Source organism: Manduca sexta, chromosome 24, assembly GCF_014839805.1.
Source record: "Manduca sexta isolate Smith_Timp_Sample1 chromosome 24, JHU_Msex_v1.0, whole genome shotgun sequence".
NCBI lineage: Eukaryota > Metazoa > Arthropoda > Insecta > Lepidoptera > Sphingidae > Manduca > Manduca sexta.
The window spans coordinates 9,830,939-9,850,585 of NC_051138.1; the positions used below are offsets into that span (position 1 = coordinate 9,830,939).

The 19,647-nt window shown below is 33.2% G+C and overlaps 2 protein-coding genes across 5 annotated transcripts in view; one reads left to right on the forward strand and one right to left on the reverse strand.

The window, feature by feature from the left end:
- Positions 1 to 459: 459 nt before the first annotated feature.
- LOC115445421 (transcription factor AP-4) lies at positions 460 to 6,606 on the reverse strand. 2 transcript variants are annotated; one of them, XM_030171680.2, is made up of 3 exons: positions 6,199 to 6,606; positions 5,365 to 5,530; positions 460 to 5,183 (listed from the first exon to the last, which is right to left on the reverse strand). In XM_030171680.2, the coding sequence occupies exons 1-3, from the start codon at positions 6,285 to 6,287 to the stop codon at positions 4,443 to 4,445; spliced, it is 996 nt and encodes a 331-aa protein (XP_030027540.1). In that variant the 5' UTR covers positions 6,288 to 6,606; the 3' UTR covers positions 460 to 4,442. The 2 variants fall into 2 exon arrangements, with proteins under 2 accessions (XP_030027540.1, XP_030027541.1); XM_030171681.2 differs by lacking the exon at positions 6,199 to 6,606 and adding an exon at positions 5,608 to 5,985.
- Positions 6,607 to 7,751: 1,145 nt separating this feature from the next.
- LOC115445426 (A-kinase anchor protein 200) overlaps positions 7,752 to 19,647 on the forward strand; it is a 34,989-nt gene continuing 23,093 nt past the window's right edge. Inside the window, exon 1 of one of the 3 annotated variants that reach the window (XM_030171690.2) lies at positions 7,752 to 8,002. Coding sequence is in view for 1 of the 3 variants with exons in the window: in XM_030171689.2 (XP_030027549.1) it covers positions 18,899 to 18,909 (11 nt within the window). In the remaining 2 variants the exon portion in view is untranslated. Of the gene's footprint in view, positions 8,003 to 18,538; positions 18,666 to 18,701; positions 18,910 to 19,647 lie in introns of those variants that run through there. The other 2 variants (XM_030171691.2, XM_030171689.2) reach the window with 2 other exon arrangements.

A 19,647-nucleotide genomic window follows, 5' to 3' on the forward strand; every position in this document is an offset into this window, starting at 1 on the left:
CTTTTTGTGTTGGATAGCCCTTTGTTCCTGGAGTGCTATAGGCTATATATCATCACGCTATGACGAATCGGAGCGGAGCAGTAATGAAACATGTTGCAAAAACGGGGAAAAATTATTAGTTTTGAGAGCTTCCGTTGCGTACGCTGCGTAAACGGTTAAAGTTATGCAACAATGATATATGACGGGATTATTCCTCTTAAAAAGTTCTAAAAAATATATTATAAAACAAAGTCCCCCGCTGCATCTGTCTGCCTGAACGTGTTAAACTCAAAAACTACCCAACGTATTAAGATGAAATTTGGTATGGAGACAGTTTGAGAGGCTCCCGGGAAACTACTATATCAATATAAAATTATGTATGGAACCTTAGCATTAAAAACGTTATCATTACTTAAGTATATGATTTTAATATAGAATTTGAAAACTCGGCAAGACAGGTATAAATAAAACACGATACCATCAATATTTTATAAATATTGGTAATTAATATAGTTCAAATGTGGTACATATAATTAAAATCAGAGGAAATATTATTTTTACCAATTTCATATCAAAATGGAAACATCCATGCATTATTTTCTACACTTTATCATTACTATTTATTACCTTATTTGTAAGAAATATGTCATAACACTATATATTTTAGGAACATACTATACCTGTTAGCAATAGGGTGAAATAACCATTTCCAGAATGAACATTACCTAACCTTAAATGTAGGTCTAGGTACAAGGCAAGGTAGACCATTTGTTAAATAATTGTATTATATGTATGTATATTTCTCGTACAATAAAATTATTTCTCTTCTATATTTGCAAATTTAAATTGTATTTTTTTAACTACTTTCACCCCATCACTAACTTGTAAACTCAAATGTAAAATTTGATAAAAATAACTTATTATAAATGCAATATCAAATTCAAACGAAAGTCGCAATTTCTAAAATATATCGCGTCGGGTTGTACAACACAAAATCATCAGTAAATGCGATAGAGTGTAGAAAATGGAAATATAATTACTGAAGTTTACATAAAACCAATAAAACATGGCACATACATAGAAATGCATCATGTTTATGATGCTTTACTTAACATAATGTAATAATGTTTAAAATAAGTAAATTACTCATTTCTCGACATCCAGCGCTATAAGAACAGAGTAAAACAATCTTACATTTTGCAATATTTTTATCCCAATTTTGCATGTCCCAAAGAAAATATATATAAGGTACTACTATACGACTTGAAGAATTAAATTGAAATGTTTTATTGGTTTTAGCAGCATTCAATAAAGAAAGTAGATTAAAAATACAGATGAACATCATTTACAAACTAATTAATAAGAAATAACTGTTTTAATACTTTAAGACATAAATAATAACACATTTTAAACAATTTAACTTGTTTCTTTGACTTAATATCTCTTACGTCTATTTTTGACTACACTAGTAGTATAACCAAGACCGTTATCATACATAGTTAATAATTATTCTATAATGACATTAATGTAAAGGCGGTAGGCAGACAACTTTAATATTACGGACTCAGAAACAGAGTGTGGAATGAGCTTCGGAAATGAAGAGAGTGGTTAGCATACAGGGCTGCCAATTCAGAAACCAATATTATTTCTACAACACAATATGTCACAATAGTAATCAATATAAATATGATTTTTTATAATTTTGTTAATGCTATAATAATTACAAACAATTAAAAAAATAATGGGGAAAATTAAAATTATTGAGAATCACTGGGAACGACACTTACGCTACACATTTTTTACATATAAACAAAGTTAAAATAATATTAACAATTCGTCAAATGGATATGTAAAAATGAAATATTAATTTCGAAATTAGAGCCCGTTATTGTACCAAGTAAATGAAAAATGGATCGCGTTTAAAAGCGCATGTTTAGCTCTATAATGAATACGTTATCGACATGCCTACAGATTTAGAGTCTTCATAAATCTGCTATAGATTCAGACAAATAATGCGCGTACACGCGAGCATTACAGGTTTCTATAGGCAGCATGTGAAGATAATTCTGTAAATCTGAAGGCAATGAGAACCTATTGTCCCCGCTGACGTACATACATATAAATAGCTACATAAAGAAACACACATACACACACTTACTTATACTATCATAATGATGACTTCAACTAGCATAACTTAATAATGAATAAAATAAACGATCAGTCTTAAAATTCGTGTCTCCTTACGAGACTCATTCTGCAGTACTTTTCTGATGCACATGTCAGTTGTCAAGCTCACTCTGTCGCTGAGTCAACTTAAAATATAGAATACACACTCAAAACTTATAGAGACAATATTAACAAAAAGCACATATTACATTTTTAACAAAAATGACAGCACATTGAAGCAAGCATTAATCAATCACTGTGTATAACTATATTACCTAAGTAACACAAGGATCATATTATTAAAATATTCGTGCATCTAGAGTTTATAGAGTAAAAAGTGAATCACGGTTGTTGTTTACTCTATCCCATAGATTCGAATCGCTGACGATTACATCGTCATTTGTGTCACTAAAAGAGATGCCTACTTTTTTCTACTATATCTAAATGTATTTGATTATTAATTAGGTAAATAAAGTTACTAATTTGGATACTATATAAAACGAATGTCAATTGAAACTATTTTTTATTACAACAAATATTTTATACTTGTGGCTCTTGTGAGTTATATAATTTGAAACCTATGGAATTCACAATCAATACATCAACATTTAAAAAAACAATGCAAATAATTGTATTGTTGCTAATTCCAATTGTATACATTATTAAACTATTATGCTGTTATTTTAATCTTGTAAATATTGAATGATGCAATGAATGACACTGCACCGTTTTACAAGAACAGTACAAGAATTGATGGAGCTCATAAAATATGTATTATTTGTGAAGATTAAAGTATGCATACCTTAATCTTCACATATAATGTATACAATTATAATTCAATGCTATAGTCATTGGATCCTACATTTGTATGTAGTTAAAGTATTATGTAAAAACTGAACATTAATAATAATAGTAATACCATATTTGGTATTATGTAGAAACCCATATCAGAAATATGTGACACCGGCTTATACGTTTTTGTATCGTTTGTTAAGTTATAGCTCCATGAAATACCATCAAAGGTTTTTAACAATATGTATAGATATAATTCCTAGTAGATTAGCTAAAAAGTAGTTTCAAATGAATCATTACTTACATAAAGAAGTACATAATTACACTATTTGTTATTGAATATAGTATACAATATATACTACATTGATTCATATAATCAGCTACATTTCAATATGTAGAATAACTTTTTAAGGAGAATTCACGAACGTGGAATGCTCTAACATTTCTGTCTCTATTATTTCCTAACATTGACAAATACTGCCTTAATAATTTACTAAATTTGATAAGAAACAAGCAACGCACTGGGAGTATATGAACAAATATTAAGTAGCAAAACTGGAGTAATATTTATATCTGTAGGTTACATACAACCTACACCACTTCTTAATAAATTACAATAAATTTGAAATAATTGTCTTAGCTAAGTGACGACGAGTATTGTTCGCATTTAACAAATAAAAGAAATAAATTACATACTCCATTTATGTTATCCTGAACTGTAGGAAATAAAATTAACCAAAACTGTAAAATACAAAATGTCTCTTAGCCACATGCCATTATACTGTACACTCCATCAAAGCCAAAGCATCATTTTAAAGAACATTGTCATTTTTATACTTGTGGCTAACAATTAGTCCCTAAACATGATAAGCTTGTTATTTAAGAATACTAGAAATAGCAAAGCAAATGACTTATGTCATCATTTTCTCAAGTTCAGGCAAAATGTTACAGAATGTTTAACATATAAAAAAAAAAATAATTAGAATTTAAATGAGGGAAAAAACCTCAGTATCATCTGCATTATTGCTCTTGATAGACTTTTTAATTGGGATATATTTTCTGTCTTTTTCATTTCACAAAATATTTCACAATAGTTAAAATTATAATATACATGATCATTTACACACTAACAGTTTAATGTCATCAAATCAAACGAGCACGCGGCGCACTGTTACCAATCTTCATCTAAACTTACACAAATCAGTCACTCCTTGTCCCATCAACACATAACCAACACAATAAGCAAGAGTAACATAACATTTAACATTAAAATAATTACATTTGAGACTAAGCGTCTATCGACCAACGCGACCACGCTTTCAGCTGACTAACGCTAACATTTCGATTTCAATGCGTAAAAATAAACAAAGACACAGACTTATCGATTCGTCACTTTGGAAAATACAACTAAAGAACTAAAAATTTAAAACTATATTCGAGGGTCTGGAGTGCTCGCTAAGCGGAAGCGAATTACGAGCTGAAAGTCTAATACGCGCTCAATGTGATCACGAATGCTTGACCACAATGACGCCCGGCCGCGGTGGCGGCGCGCGTTCTTTTTTGGTCAGCGCCAGTGGCGCATCGCCCGCCTCTTCGCGGAATAGGTGGTCGCCTTCCAGGTGCCGAATGGCCTCCACAATGGTCTCCAGGTTTTGTCGACTGGTGCTTGCCAGGTACAGCCTTGATGATGTGTCATGGTTGGCGTCAGGTAGCACCTCCACCTCCACTCTTGGTTCTGCTTTTATAGCAGCTTCCAGCAATGGTGTTGCCACCACTGGAGTTTCTACAACCTGCGTTTCCACTTCCTCACTTTCAAGTTTGCAATCAGCAATGTCAGTTTGCTCAAAATGTACAATGGAGCGTGTATGTTCACGGCCTGTGTCAGGGTACATTTGAGTTTCCAGAGTGTGGAGTCGCTCCTCAAGCAGTCGGCGCAGTCGTCGCTCTTGTTCCAGTTGAACTCTAAGCTCTCCACTTTCCTGGTCCTTTTTCGGTGGCACACTAGAAACAGTAATAACAGCAACAGGTTCAGGTGATCTTGAGTTAGTTACAGTATCATCTGTAGAGTCCGGAGGTATCACTGGAGGTATGTGGTTAAGAATATCATTTTTTCTTTTCTTAAGTGGTATTTCACCTCCTTCATGTTGATTCAATAGTCTTTTTAACTGGCAGTTTTGTGACAGTAGTCTTGTTTTTTCTTGCTCAAGATTGTAGATATACTCCGCTGTCTGCTGCAATATAGCTGCCTGTAACAAATTATTATGAATTTTATATATTTTTTTCTTAACTGTAACTATTTTTACCCACTTTAACTATGTACTTAAAATTCTAAATAACTTTTATTATAATACAATATGTATAATGAAACTTTACAATGCATATATAGAGTATTCTCAAGCAAACAATGTTTTCTTTGAAAAAACATACTTTGCTCAGTTTTTCACCCTCATGCCTTGGCAGCAATGTGCGCAAAGCTTGAAAACCAGCATTAATGCTCTGCATTCTTCTGCGCTCATTGCTGTTAGCAATTTCTCGTCTAATGCGTTTTTCAGCCTCCATTGTCTTGCTTCCAGAAGTTGCGTGCTTTTCAGAACTGTAATAAGTTATAAAACTTTAAGTCTTTATATAAACAATACTCATAAGAACACTTTGTGAAATCTTTATAGTAACCTTAATAGCATGATGAGTGACAATATTCAGAAAGTCTGTATAATATTATAAAATAAACATTCTTGCAATATATTGTGGGTTAACTTATAAAATACACTAATATATTTAATGGAATATTAAAAGATTCTAATTTTTTAAACATTTGCTACATACATTATAGTTCTACCCAATGTACAGTATCTAGGTATATGGATAATGAATAGTTATTGCGTTTTTAAAAAAAGCATAAATATCATTGAAATGTACGAGTTCCATCATATTCAAAAAGTACATATCACAACAAAACGCAAAAAATAATGAATGGTTGTATTTACGCCAAAGCGTACATGTGTTTGATAGTACGATATGTTCGCGATACGTAAGTAGAGGCGCCTACTACGCCTATTTGATTTGACCAAACATGGCGGCTCAACAGCTGACTAAGTACCGGCACGGGGCGTGAGCGTCGTCATATGGTCGGTGCAATCGATGTATGAAGGCAAACATAGCCAATTACGCTATTTTACACTGTAAATAGCACTTAAAATGAAAGAAAACAAAACGGCTAACTAAAATAAGGGCGAATCCGGCGACCACGCCGGTTAGCCGTACCTTGTAAAAGCGTGATCCGATGCTTCTTCTTCGTACAAGTTGTAATCTTCTACTTCTAGTAAACAAACATCATTACCGTGTAATGACATAACTCACTTGTAATATTTACTTATTCCTCATCTAAAACAGAGGATACACTCGAAGAAAAATAGTAATAATCAGTTTATACACGAGCCACAATGGCGGGAAATGACAATGAGCTCGGTCAGGTGACGCCACACAATTTCACGACAACACCAACTAAGTAACACAGAATTAGCACTCCAGAACACTTGTTATATATGAGGAATATATTCACTAAGTAGTTATTATGGATTTTATGCAAAGAACTTTATAAAAACAGTAATCGGATGGAGTCAAGGGCAACGCGACATCGATGCATATTACCTACCATAGACAATAACAAGTTTTTTTCTGGTTATAAATGTGCTAACTTGTTTTTTTTCGTTAGTAGGTTATTTCAAATTAAGCCGAGAATTCATATAATTAAATAGTATATTACAGTCTTTTCATTAAAATTGTCTAAATATAAGTATCACAGGGATATTTCTTATTTTTTTTTCAACTTAAATACATTAACACCCCTCATATATGTGTTATTATTGTAAGTATACAATATTTTCGCAACGACTTCATTGTGAATGCCACGTTTTTTAGGCGTATGATCTCAATTTAAAACTTATATTTATTTCTATAAAATCTTTGCGGGTATTTGTTGACCTATATGAGCCCACAATTTTTTAACATGCAGATGATAACGATCATCATAATTTATATCATGTTTTATGTAAAAAAATAATATTTGATTTTATAATCAACGTCTATTATGGCTAAGTGGCTAAAAGTAGATTTCCTGGGACTTGATGATAATTTTGAACGGTCTCATATTGTTATCATTTTTTTCTAAGCTCCGAAAGTAGAAAAATAGAAAATATAAAAAAACACATACATTCCAACGACTTTAATTAATATTGTCATGTTATTTGCCGCTATTAAAAGATTACGTATAAGTTAACCAGATTATAATCAAATGATCTTTTCGATATACTTAATCTGTAAATTCTGTTTTGTAAAAATGGCGTTCTGATTTTATAGTTTCTTTTTGTTTTGTATCTCCTATCATTATTCGACATTGGCAAATTTATAGATAAATAAATTGTGGCAGCCATAATATAAAAGAAGAAGAAGAATCCTGTTGTAACTGTAATAAACGATTACTAGTTCACACTAGTTTTAAATACAAAAATATAGTTTCGCGAATGAAGAGTAGTGGTAAAACCATTTAAAGCGGTAAATAGCTATAGCTCGTAAAAACGGTTTAAATGGATTACATACATATCGATGATTCTTACTACTACAAATACAATTTTGTCAAATTCCTAGCCACCCGTGTTTAGTGAGTGGTTAAGAATGTCATCTCTCTTCTTATACTTTGATGTTGGCAACTGGTAAAAATTTAAAATATTGTCTATGCTTGATTTTGTGTATGTTGGCAACATGAAGCGTCGTAATCTAACCAACCAATCACAGATCTGTAAAGCTCGGTGTACACATAAAAATATGCAGTCAGTTTTAAGATTAAACTGAGATACAAAATACACATTGCGATCTTGCATCTCTTTTTAACAACTAATAATGTTATTGCAGGGAAGTGTGTAGCACAGCCTTTAAATTTTGAATTTTTCGAGGTGGGGATCTCGTCCTGCCGCCATATTGTGTTGAGCTGTGAGTGCTTGAAGTGAATAATTTTGCTTTAACTAGTGTAAATTCTTGTTTAATTTGTTTGGGATTAAAAAGTCTAAAGGTAAGTTCTAAATTAATGTAAGTTTTTGTCATGATTACGAAAATTTAATTGTAATTACATTTTGTACCTAAATGCCGGTTCGAACAGTATTAGCATGCGATCGGTAGATTAAAGTGTTTCAAGTTACTCGTTAATATGTTGAAATGCATGCATAAATATAAACACATAGCTCTTGCATTTTTTTATCATATCGGTTAAAACGATCACACAGTTGTTGGGATGTCGCCTTAGTGCATGTGAAATCTGTTAGAGATTGTATGCACATAGGTACCTACTTACTTAGCTACACCTTGCGGTAACAGCTACCCGACTTGACCATTTCGATCGAAAATTACCTTTAAAGAGAAACACATTGCTCCGTTTATATATTTTTATTTATTTATTTATTTTATTTCACGAGTACGCACTTAATTGTTTGCGCCAATTGTTCTGGGAATACCGTTCTTTGTGATTATCAAGGGAACGATGAATCATCGTTGAGTAAGTAATTGAGGGAGACACTAAAGTGAATGCGAGGGTGCATTTATTGTTGTAATTTAAGAAATAATTATTGTTTATATCTAAATTTACAATACATTTTAAACCCTGGGATAATCACATACGGAGAATACTTAATAAGGAAGTTGCAAGTAAGTGAAATGAAGTTGGGAGTACAATGAGCCCGTATACGATACTGTTACCAATAATAAATGTAGGTATGAACAGAATATTCTTTGTTGTAATCAGTTGTAGTAGTAAGACACATTTTGTTGGGACTAATCTTTTTTTTTTATTCAAATTCAAGTTGAGGAACGGGTTCCATTGTTCCATTTTTGGCAGGTTACAGAATGGAACATTGATGTATTATTTTCAGATCGGAATCGTGGTGTTACTAAAATGTTTTATACACCATTAGACTCGATTCGCCGCTGTTGTAGTCGCATAGCTATGTCTAGACTCGATAGAAAGTTCATATCGAGGGTATAGTGCTAAAACCCAATAAGTGCCAAAAATTCAAAAATCGTTTTATTGGTCTATCTTAATGAGTTTTTGACGCTCTTTCTATTGGTCTAATCCAATAAGCGGAATTCACAGTATAAAGCGAATTACTTAATGTAATAACCCAATAAAGTGGCCACTTTGCGACATTAATGATAAACTAAAACACCATAAAGTGAGTTAACTAGATAAATAATATTTTTAATTTACGCTTAAAGCAGTTATAGCTATTTATTTGTTTTTGGGTGTTCAATGATTACCACTTAAATTACCAACGACATAAAGGTAAAATCCATTATTTAGTATTTAACGGGTTTTACCTTTAATTGCCTATATCAGAAAACAAACTAAACCAAAGGTTTAAAACAAAATAAATGTGTTTTTTGGGTTTCATTTTTCGATTTTATTTAAAAAGATATAAGTTATGTTGAGTTATATGGTATTTGTTTACTTTGTTAACTAACTTTCTTCAAATTATGTTTAAGGAAGAACCCAATAAATCAAATTTTTAGCGCTATTGTTGATAGTTTGTGACAATAGCTCGCGGGTTTTGTTTTTAATTGTTCTCAATTTAGTGCTAATTATTTATGTTAAGCACTACGATGGGTGATCGAGGAAGGAAATTTGTGCAATTAGCTTGCATTTAGACGCTGATATCAGGTATACGCTCATTTTATGAGTACTTTTCGTATATACAAAGTTACTTCTAATAAGAGATCGTTATGATTTAATTTTTAATTATCTAATAAGCTTCTCAATTAGATAATTACAAATTAAATAAAATTTAAATTACAAAACAAAATCCAATTATAAGGATCGTACAGTTAGCATGGAATACTTTTTCAATAAGGACATTTCCAAGTCGTCCTCGTTTTTTTAAAGCGACCTTAATGTTAGTGTAGATATCAAATAGCAGATTAAGCAGATTCGTTCGGAGTTTCCAATAGTGACGATCAATGCGGCAACAAAGAACCACCTAAGAAAACGAGCCTTAAATATGTTGGATTTGTCCAACAACCCATAAAATCTTTTCCTGTCATTGAATCCCAATACTGTAGTAAAGATAGTAAAAAAAAGTATTATGCCCCTGGCGTTAAATCTATAAATAACATGTGTTGATTATAACAGGAAATTTTCAGATTCATGAAAAGTAGTAGTTTCAGCAATTATCAATATCGTAACATATTTAATGAAAAATATAAATTAAGTTTTTTTTTTCATTAAAAAAAGGCTTAATAAATATGTAACATTTGTCCAAAATATGAAAAATCTGAGTCAAAAGATCTTTTTAAAAAGAGTATGAAAACCATTTAAATCGAAGAATAAATGTCATGCAGCGAAAGATGCAGATAAAATTCGCGCTTAAATACAGAAGACTCTTTTATGTCGATGCTATGGATTTGCAAGCGGGGTTGCTCATAACAAATGGAGGAGAAGATACATTATAGATGGGAATATTAGTGTCGTACAATTTTACGATATATGAATGAAATTACCAAACAAAGCCTCCGTTGGAGTGCGTTAATTGGTAAAACAGGGAGTTCTGAAATATACCAATATCTGTAAAGGACCAAACAAGAATCAGTACGTTTTAGCTCTTCTGTTGAAAACATCGGGCATTTAAATATAATCAAACAGAAATTCTTAAAGGGCAGCAACATGCATATAGAGGTGGATTCCATGGATGCTGCTTCCAATAAACAGTGTTAATTAATAAAACAATAAGTAGCGTAAGTGAGTGGGAGAACGTTTTTACAGAAGCTAGAAAGAAGAGGACTAAGACTATTACGAAAAAGACAGATAAGAAATAATTGAAATCAATACTAGTTCTAAAGTGAAAGAATTACAATTTAATGACATGTTAGACTTGAAATGTGAGTAAAGTGCCAATTAATACACCTAAAAACAAATAAGGACTTGTTGAATATGTGCGAGAAACTCATTACACCCGAGAAACTCCTATTGATGAAGACCTACACCAAACTACCAACGTCTGTTAGTGATAAAGAGTGATTTATCCTTTTTTTTGTGACTTTCGTACAGTAAACTAATGGACAAATTAAAATAAATGTTTAATTTCTCTTGGGGTAAAACCCAATAAGTCGGCACCCTTTGTAACTTATTTTTTTTTACGATAAAATTGATTACCCCAGAAACTTAAAAATATGTTATTACACTACTTAGATACATAGACTTTTAGCACAAAATAATTATTATGACGATATTATTTGAATGTCAAATATTTTGGTGCTTAAAACTTAAACATTGAATATCTCGAAAGTAACAATTTCATACTTATTGGCTTTTAGCACTATACCCTCGATATACGTGACAAGCTAACGAGATACTAATTATAACTTCCCCAACTTAAATACTTATAGCTTATTCATTTAAACATACATTATTTTAAAGGCATGGTGGGGCGATATTACATGGGCACATGCAATCACCTTATAATCCCCCCCGAGACAATTTTTGTGCGCTTGGTCTCCATACCAAATGCACGCCCATGCATGGGGGCACATTTGCCCGCGACCTTAGGCGCACAGCACAGTGAGGTCTGTCTAAGGGTTCGTGAACATTTTCCTTTCCTTCTTTCCAACCATTCTAATAACTCTTGCTCCTTCCTCTTCTCTTCCTTCCCTCTATCCTCTCCCTTCTTCCTCCCGGACCCTAAGACCGTCTAGCTGGAGACTACCGAGCCTCCAGTGATAGCGGTAGGGCCCACCAACTCATCATGGGGCTTCCGTGGTTGCTAAGCCGGGGGATCGTTTGTACACCGTTAGCAGGTTACCCCGGAGATAACCACGGCAGTTCCCAAAAAAAAAATCATCCTTTAATAATACCTAGTGCCTAGTTGCCAAATTTAAATAACTATCTTAATCATCTTTTGAGTTTTTCAATTTCCCACTACCTATTATTCCCTCAAAAAGAAAAGTACTAATGCTTGTCATGCCAGTTGTAAATTGTTCGAGTTTTTATACAATGAAAAAATTACGCATTTCGAAAGCGAAACAAATACTTCTGATCATTTTGTGTGATTCGTTTTTTTAAACTGGGCTTGGTAAGTCTCGAATGATTACTGTCCAATCCGTTAGATATGACTTAAGAAAATTTTATTTCTGTCTATAATACTGGGATGCTACTAGTTATGATGGAATTTATAAAAAATTTAAACCTTTTTGTTACTATATCCAGCAAGTACCTACTATATATTGAAAAATACTAAAAGTTAACAGCAGTTTAGATTTTTAAATTTTGTAAGTTCGCTTCGGTTACTTACAGAAAACTATCGAGGTTTTGCTACTAATCGAAATAATGTTATTTTGGATACTTACACCAAAGAGGATTGGTAAATTTAAAAAAAAGTAGCGGCAGTACTAAGACTTTTTTTTATAAAGTATCTATGTGGGGGCTTATTGTAGAACAGAAAAGAAGCATATCCATAATAAATCATGACAATCTCGCTGTTTACCGATATCGGCCAATTTCTAGCAATATCTATGACGCCAAGCAGTAGTGCGTAGTAACTTGTGTTCCGGCTTGAAAGGCATTGTAGCCAGTGTAACTACTGGACATAAGAATACTTAACATTTCGTATCTCAGAATGGCGAGTGCGGTGGAATACCGAATAATACTTTGTAATTCAAGGTGTTGTATGGCGTTTCTACTATTTATGGGCGGTCGTATCGCTTACTGAACGGCAAACTCGTCTTGTCATTCGAAGCATTAAAATAATAAAATTAACATCGACTCCACCACCATAGTTTCAACTTTCAATCATTGTGGTTCGTAAGACTTCCTTATAGAGTATAGACGAACGCGACGATGTCTTCCTGCAATCCCAACCTGATGCAAATATATAACTGGTTTATAACATTTGTGCAAATGTGCCCAGTTTTCTAGTTTTGAATTTACATTTCGTCGTATCCGTCTGTAAAAGAATCTTCAAATCTTCGTTGTAAGTAAAACCATTCATTTGTATTCAACTGCTACAAGCTCCTCACAGTCCGTGCGGGAGGTCAAAACATTTATGATTTGGAATATGAGGTACCTACTAAAGATTTTTAACCTGTGGGAAAGACATTCAATGTTAGGCGCAGTAAACGTGGTAAACATTTGGAGCACCACGTTTACATATTTAGCGACCAGTCGGAGAAAGCGGGTACAGCCCTAATAGTTCATACCACCCGTTACCAATGAAACAGTCACATTGTCAACGCGAACGTTAAATTACGACGCTCACTGAAAGAACGATGAGACTAATAATATTTTAATAAAAAATCATTTTCGTCTTATAATATAACGGTTTGACTCATCATGTTTTAACCATTTAATGTGTGTTTTTCTTAAATGTCACGACAGTTTTATCGTCACGTTAAATTGCAGCGAGTAGTCTGCAATCCGCATGCGCAGAGTCGTCCAACCGATTTCGCCTGCTGTGCCAAGTAACTAAATGGCATACTACTTGTACATTCGCCATTTCGCCACAGACACGTTGTAATGTTGTCTATTGCCGAATCCATCGAATTACAAACGTGCATTTGGACGATAAAGAATCGGTTAATCTGCGTTTGTAAAGTAACTTTTCTTTTTATAAATTATTTATTGGAATACGTTTTGTACACAATATATAGAAATGATTGCAAAATGAAGTTATCAAAAAACAACATACAGTTTTTACCTTATTGGCTGTCTCTTTGCCTAAATTTAGTTGTTTTGTTAAATGACAAATATAAAGGAAATATATACCTATTTCACACCTGTGTTAATCACTATGTTAGCCATATTGTTCATATCCATTGTCTCTCCGGCCACCTACGTTGTGTCGGCGTGTCATGTTTTATGTAAGTAATGCATATCTGACTTTCTGGCGCATATAAACATGGTACTAATTTTCAGAAACCTAAAAACTAGCACGTCAACCCGACCAGGGAATTGAACACTCTTGAATTTGGATTTATGGCATATTGACATCTTTATTAAAGTTTATTAAAACAGATAATAATATTTTTTACTTCTTTGATTCAGTTTTCATACAGTATGCGTAAGGCGCAATAGCTCATAAACCAAAACTGGTTAAACTCCTGACTAACTTAAAATTAAGTTGTCTTTAAAATAAGTACTTTTTACTATTTTGTTTAACTTCTAAATCACGTAAAGAGCACTTGAGACGCAAATACTATCCCGGACTCGACCTAAATGCGGTTGTTTGAGAGCATTAGAATCACTTCAGTATATACAATCGTATTAGAATGCGCTAGTTGTTCAATTGGTAACATGGACCGTTCTAACTTGCCCTGCAATCGAATGACAAATTCTTATAAAATAAGACAATCATAGTTCTTTCCTTCAGCACTTTTATCAGGACATATAGTCGATAGTAGTGCGGTTATGGATAGAAAGTGAAGAACTCGTACTTTGTAAACTACTAGTCTAGTACATTCCGCGCATTCGCGCCCACAATTCCGAGGTAGGCCAGTGTATTGGATGTGACCAAACCGTTATGACTAATATAATATGAGTAAACTACAGTCCTTAATATGGAGTACTTCTGAGTTCAACAGTGAAGCTCAATTTGCACATATTGGTCAAGACATTTTAATATAACTATTATCAGAACTAGTTTCTGTATCCTAGAGCGCTACATAAGATATTATTCTGTAAAAAATAATATACTAACAATGTTATTTTAAAAAAGATAGTAAATAATTATTAATCAGTCACAACAGACAAAACGTTTATGATAATTATGTGTGTATAATGTGATAAAAATAAGCACGATGTTATTGCAAATAGATAAAATATTGATGTAAGGAAAACATTTTATAGTATGTTTCTGTTAATGAGTCCCCTAAAATGGCCCTTGTAGACTTCTGATCGTTTTTCCTATTTGTTTATGTAAGTAGTGTAGAATTACTTGCGGTTTAATTAAATACCCAAGGCTATCGATTTTCCACTGTACCGACGTTTGTTGATATTGGACGTGCGATTCGCTACATCGATTGTCACAAGTATTTGTTTCCCTTCCAAATTAATCATCGTTTAAAGGGTTTCATATCGCACATGTTGTTAACGTTTACACTTTAAACATAAAGCCATTTCATTCAAGTACAAGAAATGTTGACTAAGAATTTATTATTTAAAAAAAAATGTTAAAAGTCACTATAAATAAAATTGTGTAGTAATAATATCAGCCCTGTATTATATGTATACTGTCCCGCTATTGGGCATGGGTCTCCTCTATTCCTGAGAGGGATTAGGCCTTAGTCCACCACGCTGGCCTAGTGTAGTAATAAATAAGTAATTTTGTGTTTGAGCAAAATTTTGTCTTTACTTTTTTTAATAGTCGAATCTTAATTTGACCAGTGTTTAATGGATACTATTAATTGTAATGATAACATTAATGAGTAACTACGGAGCGATTAGATTTTATATGGTTTTACTTATATTAAATCGAATCACTTTTTTTGACATCGTCTTTTACCAGATTAAATATTTAATAAAGGGGACCGCAATGAGGCGTGTACACTGCATATTACCAGAACTTGGCGCATAACTTACTCACTTTATAAAATTGTTTCTTGTATGAAGACCACATTTACTTGTCTAGTTTTTATAGTGTGTTATACGGCTTTTAATTCCGTACCACACTATGTGTAGTACGTGTAGTATGGGTAATAAGTGTAGTACTGATTTTGTTGCTAGAATAGCCAGTTTCCATTCTGCGATGTAAACTCTAGTGAGCTTTAACCACCAAAAAAAGCATAAAGAATAGCTAGGTTGTGCGAAATTCCTATTTAAAAATATAAATTGTGTATGTATTTGTTGGTAAAAGTAAAGGCTTGTGTTCTGCATACGAGGCTATAAATATTATTATGTTATTTGAAGCTGTCGTTAGTGTCTGTCGTAAAGCCTGAAAGCCGAGCATTGTTAGATTTCCACTTTGCAAAATTTTCGGCGTTTAGTTTGAACATACAAAAGCAAACAAGTGTCCTGAGTGCAAAATACAGCGCTGGGGAGAGCGCACAAGGTCAAACCAGTTCGTGTTTTGATAACGTTATTTATTAATAAAATATTATTAGCACGGCTATCATGTATAGGCTACAGCCCCACTGTTGGTCACAGGCCTCCTCCGGTAATAAGAGGAAATTCATACTATTAAAAATTTCACACTCATTAAAAACTTCTGATTAGTTACCTCTTGTTATTTTTTGTGATATCTACATTATAAAGTTGGTTGATGAAGCTCGGCTAGAGTAAAAAATACTGAAACTAATGATAACAGTTATAGGATCAAGGGCTTATTAATAGATGAAAAAAATATTTATTTTGTTTAAATGTTTTATTTTTCTGCAAAAATGTCTACCACTTCTAGTAATTACGTATCGTCATCTTGCGTGTTCCTAGTGCATTTGTTAGCGATGCTTTTGCCTCCCTAACTATAATTATAGTTGCTTCCATACAAGTTAAAGTGATATCATGACCTGAAATTCTCTCGCTTATTTCCCAAAAAATTTGCAAGTACAGAAAACCTAATAAAAATGTTTAGTATGCCAATCTTATCTTTTATTATAGGTATGATTTAAACAAAACTTTGTTGCTTATATTGTATTTTGGGGTAATATATTTCGAACCTACTATATTACATCAATTTAATACCTAACAGTTTGTACTTCATTCAATAAGGATCTTGATATTACTAATTCAAATCTCGTACACATTAAATCACGCCTGATTGTGTCGAATAGGACAGTCATTCACTAATTTTGATAGCTACTTTGTATTGTATTTTGTACATATAGTGTTTGTAAAGTTTGACGAAACAATATTTGTAATCTCAGTAATGTACGTCTCGAAACGAGACAGCTTGATGTTATTTGTATCCACAGCCGCTGCATTTACATATTAAATGAAACCGCAAAACTGCAAGTTAGACCGCTACCCTGTGTGGATATTAAAACTGCTCCGCCATGGACAGCGCATTTACAGTGAATGCATTTATCGACAACATGATTTATTACAGCGCAGAAAAGAAAGTACCTACTTGTAATACAAGCCAGAAGTCCAAATACCTACACACTTTGTTGAGTTTAGAAAAATATTATATTGAGTTTTTATACTTACTTGCAAAGCTCCAACTTATTAAAGAGATGATTTTATTATTTTTTCAAAACTGTGAGATAAGTCGACGAAGCAATATAAAGAAACGCACATAATACTAATAAAGCTCGAGTTAAACACATTTAGTTACACGTGGTTATAAAATTTTTCAAGTGCAGCCGTCCCCGAACTTGTTATGCGTTCACAAAATATCTACCGAGATACCTACTCGGTGACTCGTCGACCTTGAAATTTCCCGAGTCAAGGTCGCCAATGTACCTTATATCCTCATTTAAATTGAACCAGCCCAGTTTAAAAGTGCCTCCCATTGTATCACCGGCGACAATAATAAGTTCGGGTTGACTGGCTGAGCCTAAACTTAAGCGTTGAGGGGCATAAACCAGGTCAATCACCCCGTATGCGTAAACCAATTTGAAATAACTCGGCGTGATGACGGACGCTCTCTGCGGTACGCAGCTAACCAACCGGCTACACTTTATTATCAACTACAAAAATTAAGTTGTGTACTTGATTGGAATGTCGCGGACTGGGTGATGCGTGCTACCGTTTTACACAAATTACTGTGAGCAGTTTCTAATTTGTCGATAAATACGCGTGCAATCTGAATGGCGATGGCTACTGCTGAATTGAATTGGCAATATAAGAATATGGAACGTGCAAAGATGTTTTGTCGTTGTGTTTCTGAAAATTACATTCATTGAGGCTTACTCATGGTTTTATTAGTGTCGGTACTTAGTACCACGACCTGGAGTTATAGTGAATTTTATGCCTACTACACTATATTTCTTGTAAATAGAAAAATGAACTGACATAGTTTTAGGAAGTTTTAAGGTTCTGCTGAGAGGTATTCTGCTGGCCTAATGCGGATTGATAGACTTGACACACTTTAAAGATTTCTATAAAGAACTTCTTAAGTATGCGGGTTACCTCACGATGTTTTCTTTCATCGTTGAAGCGATAATTCACCAAGAATACACACATCATTTTAGATCAGTCAGAGATGTTGCCCCTGCGATTTGAACCTGCACACCATCGTCTCGGTAGTCCGTTCCACATGCAACTAGGCTATCGCCGCTTCTTAAGTTAAAAAACGTAAAATTTATTTACTCGTCTAAAATAGTAAAGTCTAATAGTCACCAATGCGTCATTATGTCTGTGTATATATAATTATATCGTCATTTATACTTAGAAAGCAAAATTGATTACATGTTTTGTTTTAGTGTTATTATGTAAGTGCAAATTTATTAAATAGATTAAAGGGCCTTTTGCACTAGTCGTAATGTCCTTGTGCAAACAATATTCTCAGCTCCTGAGATATTTTTGTCCGCGGTAAATGTTTACTCAAGATAAGGCTCGAATCCTGCGTGACTAATGTCTGTACTATTTATATTTGTATTGAGTGTAACGAGTGGATAATGAACGACAAATAAGACGATGCGCTAGGAATTCAGTCCGCCGCTAATGGTCATCGTGAACAATAACTATACACGGAGTGGTTTACTCTCAGTTTCGCTTTCAACGCTGCGATAGCTACGTGTTTCCTCAAATAATTCATTCGCGTGTGAGTAAAGTACCGTAACATGTTTTTAAACCGACGTCCATAACATAATTAAAACCAGTGTACTTTATTGTTCTATAAAATAATACAGAAGAACTCGACATTCCCAGGATTGTTATCATAAATGTCAATAGTAATGATTGTTAAAGTTGAATTGATTCATTCGTGCAAACATAAGTTGGATTATAATTTTCCTCAAATGGGTATTCGGACAAAGCGGTTTCGTTAAAAAAATAATGTTTACATTGTGAGTAGGTTTTTGTTTACGGATTTTGTATAATTCTGTCATCAACGCGGTGCACGCGGCCGCTTGCCGTCTGAAGTGTGTTAACAGTGCGTCGTGGGTATACCCAGAAGTAGTCGGAGCGATGCACTTTCATTGAGAGACACTATTTTTGGTCGACAGTTAACATTTATTTCGAGCATGTTCCCAGCACCGTGACCCACTGGCGTGCTTTGTATTCCAAATCGGTCCCTGCATGTACCTGCTTTGTTTATTTTTAACGCACATGGATACCATTCTATCGTTAAAATATTGTAGGACTGCAGAGATATTGAAAGGAAGCGGGCTTATTTTTGTTTTTATTTGTAACTAACAGATTGTACATTCGTTAAAACAAATAACTATATTCGGACGGGTTACTCTGTCAATTTAAAAGGTATAGTAATAATTAAAACAGTTATCGAAGCTGCATCACCTATTAAAAATACCTCGTTATAATTAAAATTTTACTTAACCTTCAGTTATATTTTCTAAATTAAATATCTTCATTTCTTTGTCTTAAAATAAAATCATATTAATTTTTTTGTCTATATATACTAATCGACTGTCAGGTGAACACTAACTGTGTTCAAATATTTAGAATCTTACAAAATATGACACATAATGCCTCACGATCATTACATAGCGAAATGTCAATACCAAATCAATAAACACTAATGGGCAAATTTTTATAGCAGCAAAGGCTGTTAGATAAATAAATAC